Source organism: Dothidotthia symphoricarpi (assembly GCF_010015815.1).
Source record: "Dothidotthia symphoricarpi CBS 119687 unplaced genomic scaffold P153scaffold_23, whole genome shotgun sequence".
NCBI classification, from domain to species: Eukaryota; Fungi; Ascomycota; class Dothideomycetes; order Pleosporales; family Dothidotthiaceae; genus Dothidotthia; species Dothidotthia symphoricarpi.
The window spans coordinates 744,899-772,846 of record NW_022985030.1 but is presented as its reverse complement, the minus strand read 5'-3'; the positions used below and the strand labels follow the sequence as shown (position 1 = coordinate 772,846).

General features: G+C 52.0%; 11 protein-coding genes across 11 annotated transcripts; 3 read left to right on the top strand and 8 right to left on the bottom strand.

Moving 5' to 3' along the window:
- Positions 1–83: 83 nt before the first annotated feature.
- On the bottom strand, positions 84–4,036 carry P153DRAFT_326988 (uncharacterized protein; the record flags this gene model as incomplete). Its single annotated transcript, XM_033665311.1, has 5 exons — positions 3,665–4,036; positions 2,608–3,619; positions 2,069–2,451; positions 888–2,022; positions 84–834 (listed from the first exon to the last, which is right to left on the bottom strand). Coding segments are annotated over exons 1-5 (3,558 nt in total), but the record flags the coding sequence as incomplete, so codon positions are not given.
- A 2,107-nt stretch (positions 4,037–6,143) lies between these two features.
- On the bottom strand, positions 6,144–6,557 carry P153DRAFT_301968 (uncharacterized protein; the record flags this gene model as incomplete). Its single annotated transcript, XM_033664419.1, has 1 exon — positions 6,144–6,557. One exon carries the CDS (start codon positions 6,555–6,557, stop codon positions 6,144–6,146), a length of 414 nt encoding a protein of 137 aa, XP_033518996.1.
- A 935-nt stretch (positions 6,558–7,492) lies between these two features.
- P153DRAFT_350814 (uncharacterized protein) lies at positions 7,493–9,418 on the bottom strand (the record flags this gene model as incomplete). Its single annotated transcript, XM_033666305.1, has 3 exons — positions 8,779–9,418; positions 8,608–8,731; positions 7,493–8,556 (listed from the first exon to the last, which is right to left on the bottom strand). Coding segments are annotated over exons 1-3 (1,761 nt in total), but the record flags the coding sequence as incomplete, so codon positions are not given.
- A 1,588-nt stretch (positions 9,419–11,006) lies between these two features.
- P153DRAFT_370991 (FAD/NAD(P)-binding domain-containing protein) lies at positions 11,007–12,651 on the top strand. Its single transcript, XM_033669155.1, has one exon. The coding sequence runs from the start codon at positions 11,312–11,314 to the stop codon at positions 12,572–12,574; it is 1,263 nt and encodes a 420-aa protein (XP_033518994.1). The 5' UTR covers positions 11,007–11,311; the 3' UTR covers positions 12,575–12,651.
- Positions 12,652–12,720: 69 nt separating this feature from the next.
- Positions 12,721–17,974, bottom strand: P153DRAFT_326981 (tricalbin). Its single transcript, XM_033665310.1, has 4 exons — positions 14,749–17,974; positions 14,482–14,622; positions 14,287–14,432; positions 12,721–14,233 (listed from the first exon to the last, which is right to left on the bottom strand). The coding sequence occupies exons 1-4, from the start codon at positions 17,636–17,638 to the stop codon at positions 12,965–12,967; spliced, it is 4,446 nt and encodes a 1,481-aa protein (XP_033518993.1). The 5' UTR covers positions 17,639–17,974; the 3' UTR covers positions 12,721–12,964.
- Positions 17,975–19,071: 1,097 nt separating this feature from the next.
- P153DRAFT_350807 (uncharacterized protein) lies at positions 19,072–21,206 on the bottom strand (the record flags this gene model as incomplete). Its single annotated transcript, XM_033666304.1, has 3 exons — positions 20,744–21,206; positions 19,425–20,685; positions 19,072–19,370 (listed from the first exon to the last, which is right to left on the bottom strand). The coding sequence occupies exons 1-3, from the start codon at positions 20,939–20,941 to the stop codon at positions 19,072–19,074; spliced, it is 1,758 nt and encodes a 585-aa protein (XP_033518992.1). The 5' UTR covers positions 20,942–21,206.
- Positions 21,207–21,631: 425 nt separating this feature from the next.
- Positions 21,632–23,767, bottom strand: P153DRAFT_390636 (UTP-glucose-1-phosphate uridylyltransferas-like protein; the record flags this gene model as incomplete). The annotated part of the gene is made up of 3 exons (XM_033670955.1): positions 21,632–22,999; positions 23,152–23,247; positions 23,672–23,767. The coding sequence occupies 3 exons, from the start codon at positions 23,765–23,767 to the stop codon at positions 21,632–21,634; spliced, it is 1,560 nt and encodes a 519-aa protein (XP_033518991.1).
- Positions 23,768–24,449: 682 nt separating this feature from the next.
- P153DRAFT_134907 (uncharacterized protein) lies at positions 24,450–25,723 on the bottom strand. The gene is made up of 4 exons (XM_033662065.1): positions 25,656–25,723; positions 25,565–25,580; positions 24,866–25,516; positions 24,450–24,818 (listed from the first exon to the last, which is right to left on the bottom strand). The coding sequence occupies exons 3-4, from the start codon at positions 25,472–25,474 to the stop codon at positions 24,627–24,629; spliced, it is 801 nt and encodes a 266-aa protein (XP_033518990.1). The 5' UTR covers positions 25,475–25,516; positions 25,565–25,580; positions 25,656–25,723; the 3' UTR covers positions 24,450–24,626.
- P153DRAFT_135078 (uncharacterized protein) lies at positions 25,654–26,039 on the bottom strand. Its single transcript, XM_033662067.1, has one exon. It carries the CDS (start codon positions 25,946–25,948, stop codon positions 25,712–25,714), a length of 237 nt encoding a protein of 78 aa, XP_033518989.1. The 5' UTR covers positions 25,949–26,039; the 3' UTR covers positions 25,654–25,711.
- A 768-nt stretch (positions 26,040–26,807) lies between these two features.
- On the top strand, positions 26,808–27,903 carry P153DRAFT_134975 (TPR-like protein). Its single transcript, XM_033662066.1, has 2 exons — positions 26,808–27,642; positions 27,715–27,903. The coding sequence occupies exons 1-2, from the start codon at positions 27,040–27,042 to the stop codon at positions 27,865–27,867; spliced, it is 756 nt and encodes a 251-aa protein (XP_033518987.1). The 5' UTR covers positions 26,808–27,039; the 3' UTR covers positions 27,868–27,903.
- P153DRAFT_370988 (uncharacterized protein) lies at positions 26,864–27,172 on the top strand. The gene has a single exon (XM_033669154.1). It carries the CDS (start codon positions 26,879–26,881, stop codon positions 27,035–27,037), a length of 159 nt encoding a protein of 52 aa, XP_033518988.1. The 5' UTR covers positions 26,864–26,878; the 3' UTR covers positions 27,038–27,172.
- Positions 27,904–27,948: the final 45 nt, after the last annotated feature.

Sequence of the window (27,948 nt, the reverse complement as noted above, 5' to 3'; positions counted from 1 at the left end):
TCTATGTCCTCCCTATCTTCTATGTCCTCCCTATCTTCTATGTCCTCCCTATCTTCTATGTCCTCCCTATCTTCTATCTTATTCGGTCCTTCGACCCACTCTACACCCCTCCCCATAACCTCAACCCCCCACCTGACATGCCCCCTCCGATCCCTAAACCAGCCCAGTTTCGTCTTCACCCCACTCTTCTCAAAGCCTCCTACACCCCTCTCTCGTTTCATCCTTATCAACTCATCGCTCCCAGCAACCATAACCAGCACATCAGCCAAACACTCCACATGCCTCTGCATGCACGAGCTGGGATACACGATCTGCAAGCTCACAATGAGGACGATGAGAATAAGTATAAGCAGGAAAATGATGACGAGTGATAGCCATGTAGCTGTTTCGTTCATGGCGAGAACTTCTATACGCGTTGCTAATGTGCCATTTACTTCATCAGGTGAGAGAACGTCTTCGTATGTTGGTCTGAGGGGCAGCCCGTTATTCCCGTTTACGTTCCCAGGTATGCCGTTTAGGTTTGCGCTGTCGCTGTTAACGAAGTGTTTAAAGAAGGTCTGGAACGTCTTCTCTGAATGCGCGAGGAGCGTAGTGCTCTCAAGCAAAGCAGCGGAGTCCTTCCCAGCGAGATGCCAGTTAGCGTAGGACATAAAATCGACGTTTAGACCGCGCTCTCGGTCACGAATGTTAAAGCGCTCGCTCTCGGTGTCTTCAATGCTTTTGTTGTGGGCGAGCCAGGTTCGAGTATATAAGGGATCGATGATGTGGGGTGCTGTGAGGAGTTGGGTCATGAAAAAGTGTCCGTAGCTGTTGAACGGGGTTAGTTTCGTGTACCTTTACTATACTGCTTTTCATTTCGGAGTCGGGAGAGCTGAGGTTTTACGTACCTAACGTTTCCATGAAAGTCAGTTTGCCTTGGGTCTGGATACATGAGGTCCCATGCATACTCCCATGCTCCAGGTGCAGGCTGCGGATCTTCTAACGACTTGTACCCCAATATCTGTCCGGAGCTCCGCGCGACGGTGACACTGAATGTTGTGTTCTCGATGACTGGGATGCAATTCATCATGGCTATCTTTGGCTGTTTAGTGAAATATAAAAGGGTCTCATTGTCAGATCCGTATGCTTGACGATAATTAATAAACGCCGACGCAGTAGCGCCTTCCGTCAGATCGGTCGAGAGGATCTCGGCCGACGCAGCTGGTCCCATGATCCACTTAATGGTGAAGTTTCGATACCATGGGCTGTGTACAACCAAATCTTCTGGTCCATTTGGGTCGAGTGGTTCATAATTCTCGTCGAGTGGTCCGAGATAAGTCGTACATACGTTGCCGACCTTTGAAAGGTCACACTCAATTGTTGGAGGCATTCTTGCGTCAACCATGGAACTGTTGCTGGTCCAATAAGCAATAACCGAATGTCCGTCGGAGTCTGTGCCATTGGCGCAGCACGCCATTCGTCTTGGAGCTGTGAAAACGGGTGTTCTGTACGTCTCGTTATCGAACAAGACAGTTGGCAGCACAAACCCATCAAGTTCGTTGGTCCGGTCTGGCCATATGTCTGCCGCTCGGTCGAGCCAGCCAGTTTCTGGGACATCTATTGGGCTACATTCTAGTCTGCTCCGAAGACCTGAAGTGACCATTGAGATGTTTGCCGGTGACACCAGGACATCAGCTGCATTGTGGAACTTGTCGTCTGGGCCCGTATTCTGGGTTAGATTGACGCTAGGCAATCGCTTGAGGTTCACGGGCGTGAAAACCCATTCGTCCATTGACCAGGCCAGCTGCGGAGTCTTCAGGGTAATCTCATCCAGTGCATTGTATAGCCATTCACTCCTAGATGTTTGCAAAAGATCATCCGTAAGGTCCAAACCACGTGTGTTGCCTGACATTGCCCAGGTAAAAGGCTTTTGTCGGAGTGTGAAGGGAGCTTTTATGAACAAGCCAGTATCGAAGGGGTCAAACGTCATCTGCGTTTGTAAGACAGCCTGTCGCTGGAAGACTGCTGCCATAGAGATAATGACTACATAGTTAGCCAGCGAAAGAAACCAGCATATCACATAACTTACGGATTTGGGATAAAGTGGTGCCTGTAGCAACGAGACAAAGTATCCATTGTTTGCGTAAAGCAGCCTTTATAGCAGCCCAAGCCCAGTAACAGGACTGATAGGATAACGCTACTCCTCGTGAAGCCGCCGTGGGTTTTCGCGACATCGAGAGATATGGCTGCAAGGTGCGCATGGGTTTGTCGATCCCGTCCCAACAGAGCCCTAAAGTCACTGCAACAAGGGTTGTGACAACGGAGTGTGGGGAGAAGCTCGTGTTGAAAAGACCTAGGTTGACTTGGTAGACAAAGGCGCTCCGGTATAGTCTGTGCTCGCGTGCAAACTTGCGAAGAACCAGCATGCATACGGCGATAGCGATGAGGGCTATAAGCAGCGTTGTAAGCCACCTCTTGTGAAGCATTGCTGGTCTCCAGTCTTTGGTCGCTTTCTTCTTCTTAGAAAGGATTTGACTCCATGAACCCATCCAGCCCATACGGTTCACAGCCGGGAACCACGAGAGAGGATCATGAGAAGATGACACCGTTTTTGCTTCTGAAATCAACGTCGTTGGGTTTGCCCTTTCAAAGAGGCCATCAGCTCGCAAGTCATACACCCGAGTGCCTATGTTCTTTTGCATGCTATCTCGGTCATGCTGTTGCAGCTCGCGCAGCGCTAGAGCTAGAGGCGATGCGGTGTCAATAAGTGACGTGACCCCAACAGTCCTGGCAGGGTCAGACCTGAGACGGAGTGGTCGTCTGCTGATTGATGTAAACCAGATCATGGCGAAGAAGTAGCATCCTAGAAGGAAGAACAACACCGAAAGCGCAATGCCCACTTTCGTTATCACAAGAACGCGCCGTTCCACGCGTATGATCTCGCCAGCCACACCTTCTAGCGCTGGCACGTCTGTGTCCGTTATCGAAGACAGCAAAAGCTCACTAGCAAAACGAGTCCGTAATCTGCTAGCCTCATACCCCAGCGTATCGTTCTGTAGTATATTCGACAGATTCTGGGAGAAGTGATGTGCCAGGAGTCCCGACACATCCTCAAAACCATCCAGAGGAGTGTCCATCGATTGACTTCTTGGCACTGCCATGAGTTTGTTCCAGTCTTTGCTAAAAGTGAGGCCATTCAGGTGTTCGTAGTCAAGCATGCCCCTCGGCACCGGTTGGCGGCGTTGTGCGAACTCTGAGGTGTCAAATGAAACGGACGATCTAGATCCACCGATAGATGCTGTAACTACCATACTAGCTTTATGGTACGTTGGAGTGCAGACTTGTGTTCGTACCGTAAGGTTGACAAAAGAGTCGCTCTCCCACACATCGCTGGATATACTGGCCAACTGGTAAGGCGCAATCCACGGGGGTGATGCAAGAAGCAGGTCGCGCCCAAAACATTCATCTGACATGCTGTATATGAAAGTGCGAGTCCACTGCCCAAGAGCGCGGTTTCCACTAGACCGAAGAGGTGGTGTTTGCCCGTACTCTTGTACGAGGTCTTGCCATGAAACATAGGACGAAGACATATTGGTCCACATGACCCCACCAGAATGCATCATTACGTTGTCACGAAACCCTTGAGGTGTGGAAGAGATGAGGCCAGTCCATACATCGACCGGACTCTGGATCTGGACTTCACAACCATCTTCCGATCGAATTTTGAAGCCTTTGGACTTGACAATGCAAGTATCGTTCTCGCATTCGGTGTTGTTGGTGTCGGCGTAAGAGTAACTAATGTTCAGGGTTGTTTTCTCGGTCATAACCATCGGTATGCAGTCGGCTTCCAGTTGAAAGACCTCTGTCTCTGCTCTCCATATACCGTCATAGAGTACCTGGCGGTTTGCCCCGTCTGTTGCTGGTTCGAAAGGTACAACCATGTAGGAGTCAGACACCCACATGGAAGTAGAAGCGTTGAAGAGAAATCCACTGATAGCATGAAGGTAGGTATCTCTTCGAGGCTTTAGCTCAATGGGTAACGGCGTATTACCAGCTGTATACCGCTGCAGCGGGACACCTTGCCGTAATGAAACCTCCTCAGCCGTGAACACAGAAGATGAAAAGGTAGAGATGACCAGGATGCTGATCCCGGCAGCAAGTGAGGACCAGGCCAGAACCCATCGTTTGTGGCCACCGCTTCGTTTTCGAGAGAAGCCTTGGAACACGCTTTTCCACCACACGCTAGGGATGTAGAATAGAGTAAAGTCCGCCTTGACCGGCTCCGGACAGGCCATGCGCGCGAATGCTTCCGTTCTCTTGACGTCTTCGCCTGTTTGTACAACAGCTTGAGTGAGAAAAACCGCAATGATGGTTGGTACGTATCTCCACCCCACGAGCAGGCGAGTAGACCTGTCATCATTCCCCAAGCCATGGTTCTTGTTGGAGTACCAGCATAGCACCGCCAAGACAACAGAGAGGGTGAGCGACACCAGGGCCAAAGACACTAAGTAGGGACGCCGCAGGGCGTATGGCAGCCATCTGGTAGGCGCGGAAATTCCTGTATCGTCACAATTTACTTCAGGATTATCAGCAAGCAACAGTATAGTATGTGCGAGACTTACGCTGCTCAATTTTACCTACAGTCATTCTTTTCGGCATCTTGCTCATGAGATGTCGGTCAAAACCGACTAACGGATCGCGTTGTCCATCGTTGGCGGTGTTCAGAAGTCCATCGGGGTCGTTCCCGTATCGATGACATGAGGCAGCGCGTGTTATTGGCTGGTGGCCATCGAGGATTTGTGTCTGAGGCCTAGATATTGGACCGCTTATGTCGCTCCGTCCATCTCGCCCTGTGTATTCGGTGTGTGCGATTCCATGGGAAATGTCGCTATCAGCTACTGACATCCACGAGTAACAACCAGCAGGCTCTCCGAGAGGGTTGGAGTTCAAATGTGACATGACAGCGAAGCGAGAGTTCGTATCTCAACGTCCTGGGACTGCGCTGCTCAGACACGGAATCATGGTAGCTTATGTAGCATCATCAATCGCCAAGGGGCTTAATCGAATGTCAGTACCACAAGGCTGCGCACCAAACACCCTTTTACCTGGACTTATTGGTTCCGCTCGCATATGCTGATGGGGGCCAATACTTTGTAGCGCCAATCGGACGCCGAGAGGTGTCACAGGAGAGGGCCAAGCTATCACCCGAACACCTACGCAGATCTCTCGCGCAAGGCTGAAACATGGGGATACCACCCGGCTAGCAAAAATTCCCGCACACCAGAGATTTAGCCAACTTCAAGTAGAAAGTAAGCTACAACAGACAATGATTTTAAAATCTTATAAAAGTAAAACAATCCCTGGAGGACGGGGATTAATGTGTTACGTCACCATTGTGTTTTAGTTGCGCACGCGTTTCGATTGCTCGTCAGTTCTCATTTCAACCAACGGCTGCCTGGGCTCTCGAATACGCGTCCGCACCGGTACATTGAGCAGCTAGTCGTCAAAGAGACGTCTGATCAGCTCTCTGTCACTATCACTGTGTACTTTAACTGATGTTTACTGTGTGAAAAGGGGCTGGGTAATAGCTTCTATACTGAGTTACTATATTAGATTCTTACTGTGTTGCGTCTATCTGCTTGCACTAGAAGCATGAATACGCTATAAACCTAAAATAAAAGTAAAACAATAGAGCGCCTTTCGCTTATAAGATATTGTTACTATCGTTTTGACTACATGTTACTGCTGTGTAGTAATCTGTCTTTTGTTATAGTTTGTTAGTTGTACCCTCTCTCATTTTGATAGTTGGACTATTGGATCTTAGGCATAGGTAGTAACGTTAAGCCAGATTCCAAACTGACAAACATGTGACTTTACTGTAGAATATTGATAACTATGTTTTCGAAATCCTGCGCTCTACTTTTCCATTAGTCGAAATTCTTGGGTTTCTCAGGCGCCTGTGGGTGAGATTCCATGACGTCGTGGCTGCAGCAACGGAGACCGAAAATGCCGTTACAGCAGGAATCTCGAGCCCATCATATCTCGCGTGTTCGCCTCGAGGAAGTCCAACCTACACAGTACGAGGGCAGTCGATCTGTTCCCAATCGATTAAACAATGTCTACCTGCCTGTCCCCTGGTTTTGTGATCGCAAACAACAACAACGTCAATACTCCTTGTTCCGTATGATCTTTCGCAGTTCTCTAGTCTCGATTTCGCGATCATGCGCGAAGACGAGTTCGAGCTCCTCCTTACTATTAACCCGGATACCAACATTCTGGCGCAATGTCTCTATGGAATCGACCCTGACTGATGTATATCCTAAGTGATCTGATCGTTTCGATTGCAAGGCCAGCGTGACAAGTTCGATTGGTGAGTTCCAGGCTGTTGAGGTGGAACCAGCAATGAGAGTGTAGATCGTATAAGCAATGGCAATGATGCAATAGCTTAGGATGACTGCCATGGCAAGACGAGTAGAGATTTCGATCGTATCGTAGCTATAACCGTGGAGAAATACAGTGATGCCAAATGCGGTCATAGTGTTTGTGTTTATTCCAGACTGGTTCACATACCGATTCATCTCATTTCTGGTTGGCACTTGTGAACGTAGTACATTAACCCTTGACAGTAAACTCCCATCCTTTTTCGAAGTGCACAAGACTAACAACAAGATTGTTAGTGTTTGTCTTGATCTTCTCTATATCTTCCGCACTTGTTGCAGCCCCAATCTGCTTCCCAGTAAGCAGTAAGGGTAACACGCTTGATTTCCACGCGGGAGTTTTCTGGGTATCGAGATACATTTTGCCACACAAAATGCACAGCAGAAGGATTGCCAAAGCTAGCAAAACTAGTGGGAAACTCAACCAAATCCAATGGAAATTCATGCATACTGTTGTCTGCATTACCGTTCCTTTCGCATAGACCGGTGGCGTCACAACGCCTTCCTTCGTTCGGATAATCGTATCTAGGCCGGTACCTTGTTTGCGCATCTCGCTAGTGACGGCGGTTGCAATCGATTCCATGTTGTAATCGATGCTCTGGAAACTGGCGTTTCCCTTATTGAGAAGGCCTTTCAGATACCACGGCTCACACATGAGACTATTGTAGTCGTCCTGATCTCCATTAAAGTTGATCCTGCTAGGCGTGATATAGTGCTTGCCGAAATACCATGATACCCCGTGACTTTGTTAGTAGCCTATTAGTTGATTCTCCAGACCTCTGGATTCGCAGAGGTATTTAACGTAGTAAAGATATCTAACTAACCTTCTAATTCTGTATACATCTGTTTAATAAAAGCATAATTACTACTCTAAAGGAGCTAATTTACGTAATTGTTACTATCTTAGATAATTAATTCTTTCGGAGATACGTTACTCTAGCTCTAAGACAATGTGCGTTAGATCAGTATCTACTTAAGTTGTTAATCGTACTACTAATTTACTAGACACGTCATGTTCAATCAATCAACTAATCGGCCACTAACAAAGTCACGGGGTATCATGGTATTTTGGCAAGCACCCATACAATCTCTGAATAGTGTTTTGTTCATGAAATTGACTAAACTCATCGCGTAAACACTGTCGACCATGTAAGCGCATTCCGCAGGGAAGGTTATGTTCACCTCCCCCACTAAGCTGCTAGTGAAGTTATGTTTGTCTCTCGGTACCGATGATATATTGTCCATCGTGTATGCTTGGCCATCGATGAAACAAGGAGTATGAAAGTGTAAAAAATTAGGATACATGTTCAGTTCTTGCCCTTGCGGTTGCTCTTTTGGTGTGTCTCTTACAACGGTTTCTGTGAATACTGTGTTGCGAACGGATCCATGGTAGTCCTGAACGCAAGGATAGAATGAGCAGGCTGTCGCCACAACATTCAAATAATCCAAGAATGGGTATGAAATGTTGAAGCTGTGATTCGAACATCTCCCCTGCTCACAATTATTGTTTGTGAATGTAAGAACGCTGACGTTGAGTACAGAAGCTCGAAATATACTGGCAAAAGAATCGTCAAATGCATCCAGAAGAGAGTCGTTGAACGGGACCACGGAACGCTTCCAGATGGTGGCGTGACCGGAGACGTCCATGATATTTCGGGGCAACGACCCTTTCGACCCTCCACCAATACCGTGGCCACCTGGTAGGATAATATCTTGCACTTCAGTGGCAGCCGAGCTACCATTCTCATACCCGTATGAGGTCGTGTCTATTCTCACAGCCTCAGCCACCCGTGATGTTATATCGACGCATTTCTTGCACATTGCAACTGACGAATGTGTAACACCGTTGTACTCTGGAAACAAGCAGTTGCCGGTACTACAGCCAGGTCTTATCTCAGATCGGGTCGTGTTCGGGTTGGCCAGCCCATCCAGAAGAGCGAGCTTCGTAACTATGTCCATATCCCAATGCGTTGCATCGAATCGGGCTAAATTGTAGGGATGCATGTACCTTGAGATACTAATAGTTGCTTCTGCGGACTCCAGAGGTCGATCGCAGGGCACAGCTTCAGCAGCTTGTTGAGTAAAGGGGCCGATTCCGACAGAAAAAACGATGACTATGCAGCCTAGAAGTGCGGTACTTCTACTACTTGTTAGCTCACTAGCTCGATGCGTGCTCGGTCAAATCTCGTACAGTTTTCTTGTCCGAAAAAGGAGTAGTGCTGAGCCCCAAGGACCACGAGAAGCTGTATCAAAGTGAGCAAGGTGTTGAAGTGAACTTGGTTGACGGTATAGCATCCACTTCAGCTGGCTGATAACTGTAGAGTATTAGCAAGTGGTCACTCATATGTCCTTCAGACCCTACCTTCTTCAGCCACAAGTACCAAGCAGGCTCGTATCAGGGTAGATAAAATGGCAATCAGTGTGTTAAGATTAATCTTGTATTTCCACTCAGGCTGCTGCTTGTTGTGGTACTCTGCCATTATCACCGCGATTGCGATCAACCCAGCTGCGGCGAGTGCTAATGATGCAACCTCAGTCCACCATGTCGTAAACAATACTACACGATTGTTTTTGATCTTTGGTTCTGTCTGCTGCAGGGAAATGTTATCGGAGGGGTTTTCGTCTAGAAAAGCGTGTGTCTCTCCTGGCTCCGCTGTGCTTATTGTTCGTTCAACGCCAACTCTTTCGTGATACCCGTAGAGCGGGCGATTATTGTCGATCGAAGTTTGTGTCGCTGTAGATGGTGAAACGGAGTTTGCATCGCTGCTTGGGCTATGCTGTAACTCTCTTTGCCCGATAGAGTTTGTTTCCTCGCTAGGATTTACCAATATATCCTCGGGGTTGATTGGTGTGCCTTCAGCTCGCTCAAAGCCGGCGTAGGAGGCTGTCGTAATAGTTCCTTCCGTAGTGCTGTCAGCGTTGTCTTGCGAAGACATATTCAAGATCTGTGATGAAAACTAGTCGTCCAATGTGTGAATTCGTAGATATCAGCATGTATGAGATGGAAAGATGACTGAGGTAATTTATACCTTTCATTTAACGCCTGCTTACAATCTATATCACAATCATTAGATATTAGCGCTATCTATTTTTAGGTCCTTCGTGATACTCTGTGCAAGTCAGCCTTGCGTGCTGCGTTCTTGTAATTGCATAAACAACAGGGGCCAGATACCATTATACCCATCGCAAGCACTGCCTGTTCTCATACGTTTGTTGTGCAATCTTGTTATGGACACCCACTATCCCGATTCAAGCATAGATATTAGCAACTGCCTGCTTACGCTTCCAATGTCGCTAAGAGGGACCTCAGTTCAGCGCTCTTGTCCTACCAGACTGATTGACTAACACAACCTGGTATTCCAATACCGATGCGCGCGGTGGGATCGACCGCTCCGTAAGCAGACGCGCAAGGGGGTTTGCAAATTGCCTTGCATTGTCTGTGCGCCATGTAGTTATCTCTTCGTTACGCAAGTCTGTACACGACTTGCAGGCTGTTTTAAATTGGAGTCTCTGTGGCAAATTAGAGTAAAGACATTGCACAAACAATCATGCGTGCCGCAAAAAACAGTTCTCGCCTCAGCCTGGTGGCCCCAATTTTCCCCAGTCCCGCAGGCCTTGCCAATGGATAGGTTCATTCCCCCGGCTAGTTGTGATGTAGGAAACTCAACGTATGGTTTCAATAAAGCTTCAGCTTATTCAAGTCCTATGAAAAAACCCACCGGTACACGACAGTAATGAGCCTGATTCTTCAACTCCAATAAGGGGCCAAACCTAACCCCTTGACACGCAGTAAGTATTACTAAGAAGTTTGTGGTAGAAAGCTGAGCTTATAAAAGCTCTCTTGACTACACAATTAGCTGATGATTCACATGCAATCGATTCGATTCTATAACATCTAATCTGTTTTTGGGGGTATCTGTAATTCCGTTAATACCCGGGAAAGATACACAGCCTCGCCGGGATGGTGCTCCACGCGCATATGAGAATGGGGCCGATCGCTTATGATACGAACTAAATGCCAAACAAGCTGCAATATGCTTTATTGTAGCACAGTAATATCGCATAGTGAAACGCTGCAGGAGAACACAAAGCTATAGCCTTACTTTCTAGATGGGTGAATGTGTCTAGGCGTGTCGCGTTGCACCCACGAGTGCAGTTATCACCTCAGCAGTCATTACCTTAACACCTGGGTAGATCGCTCGGGCAAGGCTGGAAGCCTGGAATAGCGTTGAAGTATGGAAACAGCGCAAGTTGAAAGGAGTTTAGAAGCGTATAAGCTTAGTCATTCCTACTATTGAAGTGTCTCTAAAAGAGTATCTACAAGTCGACCATGGGAGAGTGAGGAAGTTAACCTTTATTTTAAGTTGGGACAACTACAGATGCACTCTCGCCGCAGTATCGGGTATACAAACACCCGTCTTACCACTTCCTTCCGACTTTCAATTTTACGCGAGAAGCGCATGTGCCCAGGCGCCTGTGGGTGAGATTCCATGACGTCGGTCCTGCAGCAACGGAAACCGAGGGCGCCGTGGAAGCGAAGATTTCCCGGCCATCGTCCCTCGCGCGGAAGATACATGACCGAACATTACAGTTGAAATGGGTTCAAATCATCCCATACCCCTTCTGTCTGACTGTAATGGTTCTGACTGGTTGATGATAGTTGGAGTGGGGAGAACGTAGGCTATAATTACTGATCACAACGATGTCGACTTCTAGTATCTTACTTTCATATAAAAAGACGTCCAAGCAACGGTAATTACTTGGTATAATACTTATAATCTACCAACACTTCTTCTTTACACAAAAAGCCGTCTATAATACACTCTTGCTCATTAAAAGACAGAACATTACACTCCCCCATCATCACCCTCGACCTTCTTACCTACCAACCCCAAATGTCCCCCCTAAACGTCCTAATAGCAGGCTCCTCAATCGCCGGCCCCGCAACAGCCTACTGGCTATCCAAAACCAACTGCACCCTAACCATCATCGAGCGCTGGCCCTCCCCACGCCCAGGCGGCCAAGCAATCGACATCCGCACCGCCGGCGTCTCCGTAATGCGCAAAATACCCGGCATGGAAGCAGCCGTGCTCGCCAAATCCGCGCAAGAAGAAGGCGTGTGTTTTGTGCGCGCTGACGGCCGCCCCTACGGGACGATCCGCGCAACGGGCAATCCGGAGCAGCAGGGGCTTATCTCTGAGTATGAGATCTTGCGGGGGGATTTGGCGGGGGTGCTTGTTGGGTTTACGAAGGGGGAGGAGAGGGTGAGGTATGTGTACGGGGAGACGATTGCGGCGATGCGGTATGACGAAGTGAATGGGCCCGTGACAGTGGAGTTTTCAAACGGAATGCCGACTTCGACGTATGATCTTGTTATTGCGTGTGATGGGGCGATGTCGCGGACGCGGGCTATGGGGTTTGAGTGTGGGGTGCGGGACCATGTTGTGCGGACGAATAGCTGGGCCGCGTATTTCTCCATTACACAAGATCTTCTGCAGGGGAGCCGCGTGGGGCAGGGGTTCAGCGCGGTGGGAGGCCGGTTTATCAGTGTTGGGTCGGATGCAGGCGGGGGCAGTCGAGTCATGTTGATGGGTGTTCACCCTGGAGATAAACGCGACACGATGCTGGGGTTCCGCGAGGCGTCTACGCAGGGCGAGGATGCGCTGAAGAAGTATCTAGCCCGGCTGTACCGGGGCGTGGGCTGGAAGACCGACGAAGTGATGCGGATGATGATGGACTCGGAGGACTTTTACGCCAGCGAGATCGTTCAGGTCAAGATGCCCAGTCTGCACAATGGACGCGTGGTTCTGGTCGGCGATGCGGGCTATGCGGCTGGGCTCACGGGCGGCGGTACGAGTCTCGCGTTGGCCGGCGCGTACATGTTGGCGGGCGAGATTGGGAAACACAAGGGTGATCTTGCGGCGGGTCTGGAGGGGTATGAGGAGCAGATGAGGCCGCTGATCAAGGAGATGCAGAAGATCCCACCGCTGGTTATGTTGCTCCTTGCGCCACAGACTGCTTGGGGGATATGGTTGCGGAACCATATTTTCGCTTTCATCGCGTGGACGGGCATTGCTGAGATTGCTCAGAAGTACCTCGGTGGCGCTTTTGCTAATACCGAGTCTTTTCCACTGCCGGAGTACGAATGGGTTGCTTGAGGATTGTACCTATATATTAGATGGTACATTTAGTCTCTAAACTCCACTACACTCAGGAACACAATCTTGAACTTGAATGCTCGATTTCAGTTGCCTAGGTGAAACAGATGCTAAATTCATTAGTAAGAAGTCACTCAACTACTCGACTCAAGTGGTAGAAAACATTATCTTACTAAGAACAGGTATGTAGGTAGTTACTTAGGGCGTCCATCCATCTCTCTCTCAGAGAAAGAAGGAAGCTAGGGGAAAAGGTAGAAAAGACATCGATACCCACGCCTCCACCAGCCCACTCACCCACCCCATCCAGGCCATCTACCCAAAGCACGACACATCCTCATGCCAAACCCCCTCGCCACGACTCTTGTTCCTGTGGAGCAGTTTCCCAGCCTTCTAGGCAGGCGCGGGACTTCTCCCTCTACCCAACAAGCCCCTCCTCCCACCACTACCAACCTTAGGACTGACACTCCCCACCGCACTCGCTGCGTCAGCTGGACTGAAGCTACTCCTGATGACGACCATCCCCCTGCCGACACCGACGTTCTTCTCACTGCCCTGTCCCTGGTCGTCAATGGTGAAACTCGCTTCGCCGAGCTCCTCGTCGCGGCCAAACTTCGAGTGGTCCTTGACGACGACCTTGAAGAACGAGTCCGCGGTACAAGGGACTTTGAAGGATTCGTTTTCGAAAGTAGCGCTGCCGGAGGGCGACTTAATGTGATCTGTTTTGTGCACGTCTCTGTTCCCCAGACGCACGAAGACGCGCACGTTTGTACCTGGGGGGAAGCCATCGGCGCTCAGGATGGAGATGTTCGCTGTGCCGTGATCGCCTTGGGCCGGCTCTCCGAGACGACTTGAGAAGCTCTGTGCGCCAAAACTCCTGTGCCTGTTGTGGTTGTTGTTCGGGGTTGTGGGGGGGATAGTGTTGTCGGGCTCTACGGAGATGGCAGGTGTGTCGTGGCTGGGACGCGGCATCTCGTCCAACTGGTCCAGCTCCTCTTCGCCGTATGCGCCACGGCTCTTTCTACGCTTGAAGCCACGGCCCAGGAATGATGCGCCACGAACCACGCCACCACCGACGAGAGCAGCACCTTTTCCAACACCCTTGACGGGTGCGCCGATGACTTTCCCGGGTACAGCAAAGGTTCCTGAGAAGGTGCTCGAGCCTTGGCGAGCGCGCATGACGTAGTCTGGCTTGAACAGCATCCTCAGACGAATCGCTCCAGATTTGCCATCGAGTGCTAGTGTAACTTCCCTTGTCTGGAACGGCTCGAGGATCTCCAGATTGATGTGAGATTTGCCCAGGAAGTCTGATCTGTCACCGAAATCCCAGTCGAACACATTAACGACAAAGTCGGCAGCAGTACGACTCCGGATGGGGACTTCGAAGTATTCGTTCCAAGCTGGATGTAGCGTCTTCTTCTGTGTTTTCGTCTTGAAGACTTCCTTTTCATTCAGAACAAACTTGCAGAACGGGTCTGAGTAGCCGTTGCGGTCCGCAGCTGGCAAGTCCGCAGCGTCGAGAACATCAACACGTAGTGTGCCTTGATTGTTGAACGACTCGCTGGGGTCGATGCGCATCTTGACGGGAATGTACTTGAGGCTAACTGTGATCTTGTTCTCACGACCACTCTTGTCTCTGAGACTGAGTTGTGTAGGCGTGTACTAAGGGACGATTAGCATCGTCGAAGGAAACATCATCAATCTGGCGAACTCACCAAGGCTCTTCGCAGTGTATCAACAGTATTTCCTGTGAGTTTAGCAATGACATGATCCTCATCGCCGTCGCCATCCTTGTCAATCTTCTCGATAATACGAAGCGTGATCTTGGAGAAATCAAGCTCACGAACCATGGTGTCACCCACTGTTTCCAAGTCAGCAACGCCCACGACCGATTGAATTGCACATCATACCTTCATTGAACGTCATATGCCTGCTCTTGATCTTCGCACTCGAATAGCTTGCATACACCATATCATCCATAAGGATATCGACGTAGCCACCCGTTTCCGCAAACTCACCCTCATGCAACTTGAACACGAGAAGTCCAGATTCTGCAAAGAGTCAGTATATTATTTCCAAGAAAAAGAAGAATACAGGGCACGCGGGCTGGAGTGTCAGGGACAACCAACTCAACCAGCCATGCTTCGCCACATTCTCCAAGTCGCGGCGCAGCTTACCATACTGCTGGAGGTCGTCGGCCGTAAGTCGCAGTTTCTCGACCTCCTTCTTCTCGGCAATCGATTCTTCCTGGAGGGCCTCGTTCTTCTCCAGTTGCCTGGCAATGTCGGCGTCGGGAGTTTTGAGCGAGGAGAAAGTGCCCGCTGTCTCGGATCGTGTCAAGGGAGCAGAGGCGCCGGATAGAGGTCGGTCACGAGAGTTTGTGCTTGTGGACACATTTGAAACAGGTCGCGAAAGTCCGTTGGAGGTAGGCGTTTTCTCTTCCTCTTCCTCCTCGTCCTCCTCGGGGTCCCAGGTGGGATAGGTGGGATAGAACGAGCAAGTGTAGTTCAACGTGCCCTTGGTAGACGACTGGCCAGCAACGGTCAACCCCCCAGCGATGAGTTGCCTCTGCTCGTACACACCATATTCGCCGTTCTCATCCTGCTTGACGTAGTCACCGACTGAGAGTTCGATATGGCCGATGGAGCGATCTTTGCCGAGATTCTCCTCGTCCATAACCTCAAGGGTCATCTTCTCGCGAACAGTGTGAACAGGAACATAGACAACCTCATCCCAATCGGGGTTCAAGTTGTTCTTGAAGGTGACAGTTCGCGCCTTCTCCACACCAGAAAGCACAACGCGGACATACGGATCAGACTTGCCCAGACTCTCGAGGTTGCGCAGCTCGCGGGCGCTCTGGAAGTGCAATCTCATCACTCCGATCGGGGTGAGGTAGCCACCGGACGATGGGCCACCCTTGAGCGCCACAGGCTTCCACTCCAGCTTCATCTTGGCACGTCCAGTCTGTGTTCCAGCAAGGTTATACCACTCATGCCCCTTGGCCATGAGCTCGAGCATATCATCGATGGTGATTTGGTAGGTTCCAAGGATAGGGTCGGAAGCAAGGTCACGATCGTCTTTGAGTACCAGCCCGAGCTTCGTCTTCTTACGATCAGTGATGAGGATTTCCTTCGAAGCGTCGGGCCAGATAGGTTGATTGGTTCGCTTCATGACGCGCGACTTGTGGACTTCGTGGCCATTGAGCAGCAGAACGGCGTATGGGCTCAGCTGTCCGATCATGCTCTTGCTTCCATCCAGATCCTTGGCCATCTCGACGGTGAACTTGGCAATACCTGTGCGTGACTCTGGTGCGGGTTCCCGAACTCCGCCGACCAGGGCGCCCTCGAGAACTGGGAAGAAGCGTACGTCAGCCTGAAGGATACCGCGTGGTCGACCACCAGACATGACCTCGAGATGCAGGTTCTCGTGGTCGGTGATCGTTTCGAGCTGATCCAGCGCAAATGTCGCAGTACCGAGTTCCTTATCCTTGCGAAGATCATTGTAGTCGAAGATGTTGATAGTGAGCGAGTCCTTTAGTGAAGTAAGAATAACATTGACAGTTTCGTTCCAGCGGGGATTAGCGTTCTCGTGCACCGTCTTCGTCTTAGCCAGTACATTGCGGTTGTTGATAGACACTGTCGCATACGGATCTGGAGTACCAGAGAACTTGTCCGGGTTCTTGAGGCCCTGCGCTCCGTGGAAAGTGAGCTGCAGAACACCAATGGCCATATCGACTGGGTTTCCTGCCAGCATCTTCGCAATCTCGATGGGGAAGACGTTCGGGTCGTACATCATGGGAGCCAGAGTAGCGTGAATCATTTCCTGGATGAAAGACTCCAGACCGGGGATAAAGTTGATGTCGAATCCGAATGTCTCACCACCAAGAGGCTTGCACACGTAGTCGATGCTCGGGCGCTCCAGGAAAGACATTTCGACTCTCTCAACATGAGGAAAGGGGAGCTGCAGCTTGAACTTGAGACGCATGAGACCGGAAAAGGCCATGTCCTCCACGATGACGTCCAGACCCTTGCTGACGAGACCTTTGCCGATACGAATTTCAAGTACAATCTTCGGGTTGATCTTGTTCTTGATCTGCCTCGCAGTAAGATCGGCGACATCATTGGGGTTGAAGCTGAACTTCCAGTCCATGAGCACAATGTCATCCTCTGTCTTGGGGTGTGTCTTCACGTGCTCCAAACGAGGCGGCTTCGTTCCCAAAACAAAAGTCTTCATCCTCAAGCTGTCCAGAAACGCAGGTGTTGATGTAGACAGGACCTGATCGACAGTGCCCACAATGGTGTCGCAGAGCACGGGAGCATAGATGGGCCAGAACTTGACGAGAAAGCTATTGATCCACTCCAGACTCTCCGTATCCGTCTCGAGCTTCTGCTTAGCCATCTCGCGATTGAGGTCATCTCGCGCATTGCGGCGCACACGGCGGATCGAGGTGCGGTAGTAGGTGCCGCAGGTCGCCATGATGATGAAGACCCAGCCCAGACCTCCACCCAGCACACCAATGACCCAGGTGCTCAGACAGGCGAATATGATGACGCCCGTGTTGTGGTACCAGTCGCCGTAGAACTTGTCGTCGATGCGCTCCTCCAGCCACGTCTGGTGGTCGAGCAGCGTGCTCTCGTCCTTGTCCTCGAACGAGCCCGGCATGCCAAACTGCGGCGCCCAGCCAACGCGTTCCCAGCGGGCCTGCTCGTCGAGCTCGACCACATGGCCGTTCGCTTTCCCTGCGGTCGGGGATCCGGGCGGGGTTGCTACGGCGCCAGCTTTCGTGGGAGGGGGGAGGTCGTATTCAGGGGGAGCGTTCGAGATGTCTGCGTCAGTCACCAGGGCTGTCGCGAATTGGTTTCGCTCGTGGTGGAAGTTGGCAGGGACATGCGATCTCGCCTGTGCTCTCTTTTGTTCGGGTGTCGCGTTTGGGTCGAATTGGAGTGCTGCGCTTCCCCCCAGGCGCGCCTGTTGTAGCATTTTGTTCTCTGCCGCCTGTGCTGTAACGTCTGAACGGGGATCACGGGCAGCCTCAACGGCGCCTTCAATGCGCGACTCGGAAGCCATAGTAGAGCGTGCCGCCGCGATCGGGCGAGGGACGTGCAATTGGGCCGCTCGCAGGCGATGGGTGAGGAATTACACGTGTGGACGCTTGGGCAGTGGACAGCAAGGAAAGGAGAGGAGACAAGCGGAGAGAGTCTAGTGCTTGTTGCTTGTGGTACGGAACCTGATTGATGGTTGGCTTCCCAATCCAAGGACAGCGGCCCGCAGCCAGCCGCTCCGTATCTCAATGACCAATTGGCGAGCGCTTCGCCGATAGTCGCAGATACGGCAAAAGAAAACAAGAGGTTAGAAAGAATGGCGGCGGTGAGGGCGAAGACAGTACACGATAGGGGAATCGCTTTATGGCTCGTGGAGCTTGAGTGAGCTTGAGCTCAGAGCTGGGGTCTCCCAATGACGCGTTCCAAGACACAGCCACACAGGACGAACGTGCACAGCGCTTGGTGGGCGGGCGGGGACGAACGAAACAAACCTCCACTGCCAGTGCACCATTCACGCGATCTGTTTGTTCTCGCCCTGATTCGGGAGATTCATTGCACAAAGCCCTGCATATGCCAGACCCTGTACTCTCCACACCAACATCGCAAACCCCCAATACCAATCCATCGTGCTAAACACATGCAACAAACACCGCCATACTCAATTCAGCGTCGCCGACGCCAAGCCAATCGACTGAACATCGCGATCTCCGTTTAGCCGCATCTCCTCGGTCGATAGTCGATTATCGCAGATCATCACATGAGAGGAATAAATTAACCTGACATTGACTCTGCACTCCAGCCACACGAAAAACGTGTTTGATCTGTGATACATTTAGTGTAACAATCTACTCATGCTATGCCCACTTCTCCCTCACACCTCGAACCACTCATTCAGCCAACTCGAGACTTGCAAAATAATCACGCAAACCCATCCCGCCTACTCATTTACTCAGCCCCTCTCAAACTAGTACATGTGCTCCGCTACTACAAAATCGGTCCATCAGAAAGACAGTGCAACCTTTTACACAGCTAACTCTCGTTCGTTGATTGTACATCCAGACTACGTGCATGCAAGATACACGCACAGCCACATCACACACTACCATTAGACCGTCCACCATCCACTACCGTATGAAAGTGAATGACCCATGTCGAGCTGAATGTACGTGTTTGCATTTGCATTTACATCCGAATTAAAATTTAAGTTTGCATGACAAGCCAACAGCCGCGCTACACGACATCTAGAACACTTCCCAACGCAAACCAACACGTGGGGGAAATCTATGAGACAGGCCCAACACACGTACGCCTATGCTACCCGTTCATTTGTTCATTCGTCCCAGCGCCGTTACTCATTCCCATCCACTCACTCCAACCAACCCAGCATTCCTCGTAATCAAGATTCAAAAGTCCCTCAGCAACTTCATCACCCGCCCCATACCCGCCCTGCGCACAAGTTCAGTAGGGTTTAACAACGGGATATCTCCTCCCGCCCACGCCGTCCTGCACACCCGAAACGTACCTATGCGTTCTCCGATCTCTATCGCGTTCTCTGCTACCCTCTCGACTTCTGTCATCGCCCCAGTTGACCTTCCTATCCCGATCATGACTTCGAGTACGACTTCGATCGCGACTTCGGTCTCTGCTGCGCTCGGTGTCCTCCCAGTCGTCGCTTCGGCCATTATGACTTCTCGTCCGCGAAGGATCGCCGCGTTCCCGTTCCCGTTCTCGTTCTCGATCCCTCGAATATGCTCTGTCTTCTGTTGATCGTCTCCGGTGGTGGTGGTGATGGTCCCGTCTACTACCTCCACTTCTCGAATCGCGGTCTCGGGCTCTTTCTCTGTCCCTCGCGTCGTACTCCCTGTCTCTTTCTCTTTCTCTTTCTCTCTCTCTATCCCTTGCATACGGTATGTCTTCCTCTCTTCCACCACTACTGCTGTACCGTGCGCTCTGCGGGGCAGGCACGGATCTGTAGCTCCCGGTTGTCCGCTGCGGCGCGGTGGGACGCGTCTCGTAGTAGTTTCTCGCTTGAAGTTGGGCGACCTGCGTTGCAAACAAGGGGGACTTGGTAGGGCCGAAGACGGTATGGAGTGGCGATGTTCTCGCGTTCGGAGCCAGCTGGTGTGAATAGGGTCTCTCTTCATAGTGCGCGGGGAAGTACTCTCTCGGCTCTGCAGGAGCCTCCTGAGATTTTCTGTGTCGGAGATCAGGGGAACGGCGCCGGGACGGGGGCGCCGGGTCAGAGTCAGAGTCTGTGGTAGAGAGGGTAGATTCACGTCTTGGTGGCTGCGGGCGTTTCTGTGCTGCATAGCGGGGAGCGAAAGGGTTTGTAGCAATGGGCGTGGCGTCTTCGTCTGAGAAGCTGTCTTCGTAGCGACCTGGTGGGAGATTGCTTCGACTCTGGAAAGGGTTGGGCATGTGTCTGACTCTCGAAGTAACCACCCTCCCTTGATCCTCTGCAGGATATGGCGTCTGCTTTGAAAAGTGCCGTACGTATGTTGGTCGTGGTCGCGCTTTGCGATACATTGGATCTTCGAAGTACTGGAACGCACCGCGCTTTTCGTCAGCCGACGATCCGTCGCCGTCGGTGGAGGTGCGCGGTCCTGGCTCGTCTACATGTGCAGCTGCGGCTTCTGCTTCTGCCTCCTTCTTAAGTCGGGCAGCAACACCTTCGTACCAAGCTTCCATGGCGTCGTCGGGCCGGTCCGGGAAACACTCCTTGGGCAGCAGTTTGGGGAATGCATTGCCCGTCGCGGGATCCACCACGTCGAATTGCTCAATCGACTTCTGAAGGAATGGGACATGCTCTTCCGGTCCAAGCAGTAGTTGTATCGTCTGCCATGTCACGAAGCCTTGTTTCTTCAGGGCGGGGGTTGCAGGGGTCGAATACCCGTCATCGTTGGGTGCAGGCTGCAAGCTGTGGAATGCGCCGAGGGCACGGTATATGAAGGCGATTTGCGAGGGTGGGGCTTCCATAAAAAGGACGTCGTAGTTGCCGCCTACTGAGCGGTACCAAGCTGCGATCTGGGATGGCATGAGATCAGGTGAGCCGCTGGGCTCGAACGTCCTGCTCTGCAGTCGCAAACATCAGCTCCAGTCGCGCATCGGGTTGCGTCTCGTCGCGACTCACAATGACATCCGCAACCCCCTTCAGCAGACGATCCAGCAGCGGCGTTCCACATTTGTCCGGTTTGAACAGATAACCCCAGTATTGAACGGCCTCTCGTTGCGCCGACGCTGCGTGCTCGTCGTCTTCAACATCCTCTTGCTGAGGCGGCGGTGGAAATGTGATGGGGGACAAGGCCTTTTCGTTCGAGTCCGAGGCCATGGCGCTGATGTGTAGAAACTGTAGGAGCGTTGGATCCCCACCATGTGTGAGCTTTCAGCCGGAAGTCGGGTGTCAACGCTCATGCGCGTTGTGTGGAGCTTGAGCCGACTGGGGTTCCTTGTGGAACGCGAGGGGAACGCGAACTTGGAAGAGATGAGCGAAAGAGTCGATAGACATGCACTACTTGTTCATGTAGGCGACCATCATAGCTGCGCGCCAGGCAGCAAACTTGTTCAGCTGCGCCTCTGCATTGTGTACCGGCTTGGTACGGTGATAGGATGCGCAGTTTGGTGAGTGGCTGGCGATAGATAGTTTTACCCGTCTGACATCATCCACCCCGCTATTCCGCTATGAGATAGCAGAGCATGAGGCCGCCATCAGGCATCACGAGCTGCCAACTTTGGTCGCAACAACCCAAACGTCACCTGAAAATATTAGCAAGCAGGCCATCCATCATGACCAATACGACAAGCATCACAGTCTTGGAAAGAATACGCGGTTCGTGGTCTAGAAGATGCAGACTTTTGTCATTACAATCCCCAAGGCGTCGAGTAGTCTACGCTCTCGAGCGCCCACTCAGAGCTTCTCGCTCAGCTATATGAAATCCATGTCATCCTTCATGACGAGTCGCTCCAAAGAACCAATATAGTCGTAAATCTATCAGAAATCGCGAAATTAAAACTATGCCATTTAGTGCTCGAGCAACCTGAGCGAACCCTGGACGACAACGTTCTCCAGGATCGAACCGGGAGGGATGTCGATGGTCGAGCCTTCCGTCGCGACAATGATGACAGTGCCCTTGAGAGTAACGCCACGGCCGAGGTTGACGGGGCCGGTGATGGTCAAGTGGTCAAGCTCGACAATCTTGGGGATGGAGGGAATGCGGGACTGGAAGCTGGAGACCTTCTTGAAGTCGCTGCCCAACTTGATGAGAGGGGCAGGGCCGAAACGGTTGGGGTCAATCACCAGCTGGCCGTGCTGGAGTGTGTACAGATCCGACTTGACGAGCATCAGGTCAGAGCATGTCTTGACGGGCAAGAAACGTCTACGGGGAACGTTGACACCGTGTGCGTTCTTGAAGTGCTTGATGGCAGCACCGACAGCAGTCTCGAGCTGGAGGACCGAAAGATCGGCCTCGCCCTTCTTATCGGCAGGGATCGACTTGCCGTTGGGGATGATCTCCATAGCCAGCTCGTTGCTCTCTACAACGCGCTTGATGGCGCTCAGGTTCATCCAGATGTTGTTGGTGTTGAAGTACTTGAACTTCTTGATCGACTTGAACTCGTTGACGTGCTCCTTGGGCACCTGGGCGATTTCAAGCAGACGGACGGAGCCCTCGTAGTCAATGATGGTACCACCCTTGACGTCGGCCTTTGTCTTGTCGGTCAACTCCATAATGTACTCAGCCTTGGAGTCAACCATGTGCTGCAGGATGCGGAGATCGACGACGGCACCGAGGTTGTCGGCGTTGGAGAGGAAAATGTACTCGATACCGCGCTCAGCCAGCTTGTCAATCATGCCAGCGTTGTACAGCGACTCGAAAACGTCACCGTGACCGGGTGGGTACCAGTTGGCAATGTCAGAGTCTGAGCTCTTGGGGGCGGGCAGCAGCGAGTCCTTGAGGATACGCGGGTACTTGGACTGGTTGAAGGTGAGGATGTCGATGTTGTGGCCCTCGTACTTCTTGATGATGCTCGCGGTGTCAGTGTCCGTGTTGAACGAGTTCATCAGGACAAATGGCACGTTGACGTCGTATGTGCGGTTCAGGTACTCGATCTGGCGCACCGACAAGTCGAGGAAGGACATGCCGTCACGGACCTCAATGACCGACTTGGGGCCAACGCAACCCATGGAGGTACCGAGACCACCGTTGAGCTTGACGACCGCGAGCTTATTCAGGTATTCGACACCCTCAGAGTTGGCGAGGTCCTCGTAGTTGACGACCTGCTCAGCCTTCGGGGGCGCGATACGGTTCCAGTCGATGGCATTGCCCTTGGCCTTGTCGTTCAGGTATCGGCGGAACAGGGCAAAGAAGTTGTCCATCTCAGTCTCGAAGTACTATGTGGGGTCAGCACACGTTCGGTGACGCAGAGGCCCTCCCGCCAACACATGTATCGCCAGTAGCGTTCAGCAGTTGATCAGAGTGATCTGTCGCTTAGGGTTTGTGCCAGTGGAAGGGACGAGAATGGGGTTCGGGGGACGTTGCTCACCTTCTTCTCGGCCGGGTCCGAGACGCTGTCAGCGAGCTGGTTGAGGGCATTTCGCATCTGCGAAGCAGCCACATTGGTGGATGTGTTCTCAAAAGCCTGGTAGAAGTAATGTTAGCAAAATGTATATGAGGCGTCTCAGCTCAGTTCAGCTGTAAGCGTAGACAGTTGTTTGTGATGGAGTACAACCAAACACACGTGGTAGTGGTGGTAGTGCAGAAGACGACTCCAAACAAGCGAGTAAAAACACCGGACAGTGCGAGCTGCGAGGACCATGATCCCCACCAAACGGGGGAAGTCCGTTCACTCGACTGCTGGGTCTCAAGTGTCGGTGTATGTGCTGTCAAATGCGGCTGCTTGTTGCTGTCCAATTGCTTTTTCCTCGCTACGCGGGAGCTTGCCAGCAGTTGCAATGGAGATCCCAGCGCAAAAGGCGGGCAGCCAATTGCGGAGGGATGCAATGATGGGACGAGACTGAAGGGGATTGCGCAATGGCAAAGCGAAGAAAATCAGGGTTACTTACCACATGAGACTGTGTCTTGCCGTGATGGCGAGGAGAGAAACCATCACCCTCAGCGGCGGAGGGCTTGAGGTGGGAAGGAATTGCGCGAGAAGCCATTGTGTCTGTAAGGTATGTGAAGAGACGCTGGCAAGAGAAAGGTGGAAGTAGAGGAAAGAAAGGAGAGGAGGCGGTCTGGTTGTTTAAAGACGATGGCTATCAGGGTCTCCACTTGGCGGATGTGGGGCAAGAGACGTGCCTCGACCAGGGGACGTGTGGGTTGTAGGGTTGAAAGCGGTTTGGCGAGAGAACAGCGAGAGGTTTTTATGGGATGGCGTCTTTTGATCATAGCATTCTCAGCTAGCACACAATACGGAAGCCTCTACCACCATTACGACTCGACGGTCAATGGCGATGTGCGCTGGAGCTTGCCAATCCTGCCCCTCCTCGTGTCTTTGTTCTTTCCTCACACAAACATCCTGACTGCAAGAGCAATTCATAGACTTCAATGTTGCCCTGTTCACTCTCGAAATGAAGAAAGGGCAGTCTCCAGGGGCATCACAAACGGGTTCTCACGATGCACAACTGTTGGGAGTCTGGCCATAGCTCCCTGTGAATTTTATTGACAGCTCACGTCTCGATGCCGCATGCCTAGCCCCCGCTAACGCGGCCTAGCTTCGTGTGCTCGACCACAACCCGACTTCCGTCCAACAGCTGCACCCCAGCAGGCGAAAACCTGGCCAGTGGCAAACGCGAGATGCAGTGCTGCTGGGACGCGGTGTGGGGGAAACTCGGAGCCCCAGGGTCGTGATAGACTCTGAGTCAGCTATGTTCGGAGAAAAGCGGACGGTGTGTCGTTCACAGTGCACGAAGCTAACCTCGTGTGGGGGATCTGCCCTGATTGCTGGGTATCCTTGACGAGATATCTTTATTTTGATTCGCAGGCAATGCTCTGGTGGCTTTGTGTATTGCTAGGTACCTATCTTGATCGCACCGGCCGTGTCATCTCAACAGCGGGAGCATCTGCGAATGGGACTGCCATGGGTTTCTCAACCCTAAGTTTGATCCATGTATCTTTATCCTTGTCTGCAGTGAAGACCTTTTCCTTCAGTTCGTCTATCACTTTTGGTAGGAGACTTTCGAGTGTCTGGAACGACGATTCCGAAATAACCTGCAACCTGTTAGTTGGCAATCAAACGACGATGTCGATGATCATACCTTGAACAAGACGCTCTCGACTTTGGCGTAATCGTCCGCCCGAGCAGCATCGATGCAGTCAATCCACAAATTGACCACAACGGGCTGCTTTTGCAGCCTCTCATTTGAGTTGACGCCAATCACGCATGGAATACGGACATTCTGCAGGTACATGGCCTTGGAGTGTAAGCCCTCGGATCTGTTTCTCACGGAAAAGACTTGGCCAGCTCCGTCTCCGAACATGCTTCCCTTGACGAAGAAAACATCGGTCTCTATGCCATAGATGGACGTTGCTTTGGCGACCTTCTGCGCGCTTGCTGCAATTGAGTTCGACAAGTCTGAAGCAGACATCCAGTTGGTTGTCTTTCCCTCAAACTGGGCCTGAATTGCCTTGCTGAGAGTTCCATAGTGGATTGTGCTGTTGTCGACAGAGTCCGTGGACGATGCAGAGGCGAACTCATTGGTCAGCGTGACCGTGACGCTGATTAAGGCTCGCTGGCTCTTCTTGCGACCCCAGACGTCGGTGCCAGCATTGATCGTGACCTCGAGGTTTCGAACAACGATCTTGTCATATTTTCCGTTTTGGATCAAGTCTGCATCCCACACAGCCTGGCGGACGAGTCCAGTCATGATGAAGTAGATGTTTTAGGTATGGAAGCTTAGTTTTGACTGCTTGATTCGGTCAGCTTCCATGAATCCATTCGAATTTGCAAAACGAACAGCAATTGTGCAGATTCTGCGCAATTGTTAGTACAGAAGATGGAACCCTTGCGAAGAAAGCGCAGGAACAATGCTACAAGCAGAAACGTACCTGGCCTAAAATAGAATATGCCTGCCTTAAATTGTGTGTTAAGGTCGTTGGTGAGCTCAGATCGAGGTCATGGTGGGATGACGCGCACGGTCCCGCAGTGAAGTCGACTCCACGCTTCTGGAACTTTCTTCACAAGCACATACAAAGTGCACAAGACGCCTGCAGCCTACGCGACGACAATCTCCAGTCGAAGCAAACTCGCACACAACACTCCACACATCCACCACCATGGCTGACGCACTAAAAGCCGAGGGGAACAAGCTCTTCGCGGAGAAGAAGTTCGCAGAGTCCATGTGAGCTCCCCGCAGCTGCACTGGTCGCAAACCAATCTGCTAACAACGTCACAGCGAGAAGTTTTCACAGGCAATCGAGCTCGACTCGTCAAATCACGTGCTGTACTCGAACCGATCAGGCGCGTATGCCTCGCTGAAGGACTGGCAAAAGGCGCTGGAAGATGCGAACAAGGTGACGGAGATCAAGCCGGACTGGGCAAAGGGCTGGGGGCGCAAGGGCACGGCGCTGCACGGCGATGGCGACCTGTGTATGTCGTGGTGGTGTATGCAAGAAGAGCATGGCTGACAGACACAGTGGGAGCAACCGACGCCTTCGAGGAGGCCCTCAAACTCGACCCAAACAACGCACAAGCCAAGTCGGGTCTCACAGCGGTCAAGCGCGCCATTGAGCAGGAAGCAGAGGCGGATGGCATCAGCGGCGACCCCTCGGGCGGCCTGGGTAGCATGTTCAACGACCCCAACATGATCCAGAAGCTCGCCGGCAACCCCAAGACAGCGTCCCTCCTCGCAGACCCCGAGTTCATGGGCAAGCTCCAGCAGCTGAAGAGCAACCCAAACAAAGTAGGCGAGTTCATGCAGGACCCGCGTTTCCTGCAGGTTATGAGCGTACTTCTGGGTATCGACATGCAGTTTGGCGGGCCCGGTGCTGCTGGGGGGCAAGACGGCGGAGCGTCCAGGGAGGCCGAGGAAGATGTCGAGATGCCCGACGCGCAACCGACATCGACAGAGCAGCCCAAGAAGCAGCCAGAGCCCGAACCAGAGCCCGAGCCAGAGGACGAGGAGACAGAAGAGGAAAAGGCGGCAAAGGAGGCCAAGATCCAGGCCGACGAGCTGAAGAAGAAGGGCACAGAGTTCTACAAGAAGCGACAGTTCGACGAGGCTATTGAGAACTACACAAAGGCCTGGGAGACACACAAGGACATTGCATACATGACGAACCTCGGCGCCGCAAAGTTCGAGAAGGGCGACTACCAGGGCTGCGTCGAGGCGTGCCAGCAGGCCATCGAGTACGGTCGCGAGATCTACGCAGACTTCAAGATCATCGCCAAGTACGTCCAGAACAATTCGGATCTTTACCTCCCTTACTAACTATGAACAGGGCATACGCCCGCATCGGCACCGCCTACGAGAAAATGAACGACCTCGCCAACGCAATCACCTTCTACCAAAAAGCGCAAACCGAGCACCGCACCCCCGAAGTCCTCGCCAAACTGCGCGCCGCCGAAAAAGCAAAAATCACACACGACCGCACCGCCTACATCGACCCGACCGAAGCCGAAAAAGCCCGCGAACTCGGCAACGCAAAGTTCAAGGAAGCAGACTGGCCCGCCGCAGTAGAAGCCTACTCGGAAATGACCAAGCGCGCACCCGACGACCCCCGCGGCTTCTCAAACCGCGCCGCTTGCTTCATCAAACTGCTGGAATTCCCCTCCGCTGTGCAAGACTGCGATGAGGCGATTAAGCGCGATCCGAAGTTTATCCGCGCGTATTTGAGGAAGGCGCAGGCGTACTACACGATGCGCGAGTATAATAAGTGTATTAATGTTTGCTCCGAGGCCATGGAACATGATGAGGGGGGGAAGAATGCACGAGAGATTCAGGAGCAGGAGCGGAAGGCGCTGGAGGCGCAGTATTCGGCCCGTGAGGGCGAGTCCGAGGAGCAGACTATGGAGCGGATTCAGCGGGATCCTGAGGTATGTTCCCCATTTCTTCCCACATGTCGGTGATTGTTGTAAGGGATGTGTGCTGATGTTGATGTTGAACAGATTGTGGGTATCCTGCAAGACCCTGTTATGCAGGCTATTCTTCAACAGGCTAAGGGTGATCCCGCGGCCCTGCAGGAACATCTTAAGAATCCGGGGATTCGCGCCAAGATCCAGAAGTTGGTTGCTGCGGGGGTGATTCGTATGGGTCGTTGAGGGTATGGGGGATATGGTGGAGGGGGGGAGGGACGAGTAGGGAAGAGTAAGGGGGGAAGAAGGAGAAGAAAACATGACGAT

Bases quoted from the DNA above. Each gene is read 5' to 3' on its own strand.
- P153DRAFT_135078 (XM_033662067.1), bottom strand. From the start codon at position 25,948: ATGGACTCTGCGAACTTCTTCTCCGCGAAGAGCTTGTTCCCCTCGGCT.
- P153DRAFT_370988 (XM_033669154.1), top strand. From the start codon at position 26,879: ATGACGAACCTCGGCGCCGCAAAGTTCGAGAAGGGCGACTACCAGGGC.
- P153DRAFT_134975 (XM_033662066.1), top strand. From the start codon at position 27,040: ATGAACAGGGCATACGCCCGCATCGGCACCGCCTACGAGAAAATGAAC. The intron at 27,643-27,714 runs GTATGTTCCCCA...GATGTTGAACAG, and splicing joins GGATTCAGCGGGATCCTGAG to ATTGTGGGTATCCTGCAAGA.
- P153DRAFT_326981 (XM_033665310.1), bottom strand. From the start codon at position 17,638: ATGGCTTCCGAGTCGCGCATTGAAGGCGCCGTTGAGGCTGCCCGTGAT. The intron at 14,623-14,748 runs GTAAGCTGCGCC...GACTCTTTGCAG, and splicing joins CGACGACCTCCAGCAGTATG to AATCTGGACTTCTCGTGTTC. The intron at 14,234-14,286 runs GTGAGTTCGCCA...ATCGTCCCTTAG, and splicing joins ATACACTGCGAAGAGCCTTG to TACACGCCTACACAACTCAG.
- P153DRAFT_370991 (XM_033669155.1), top strand. From the start codon at position 11,312: ATGTCCCCCCTAAACGTCCTAATAGCAGGCTCCTCAATCGCCGGCCCC.
- P153DRAFT_134907 (XM_033662065.1), bottom strand. From the start codon at position 25,474: ATGACTGGACTCGTCCGCCAGGCTGTGTGGGATGCAGACTTGATCCAA. The intron at 24,819-24,865 runs GTATGATCATCG...AACAGGTTGCAG, and splicing joins TCGAGAGCGTCTTGTTCAAG to GTTATTTCGGAATCGTCGTT.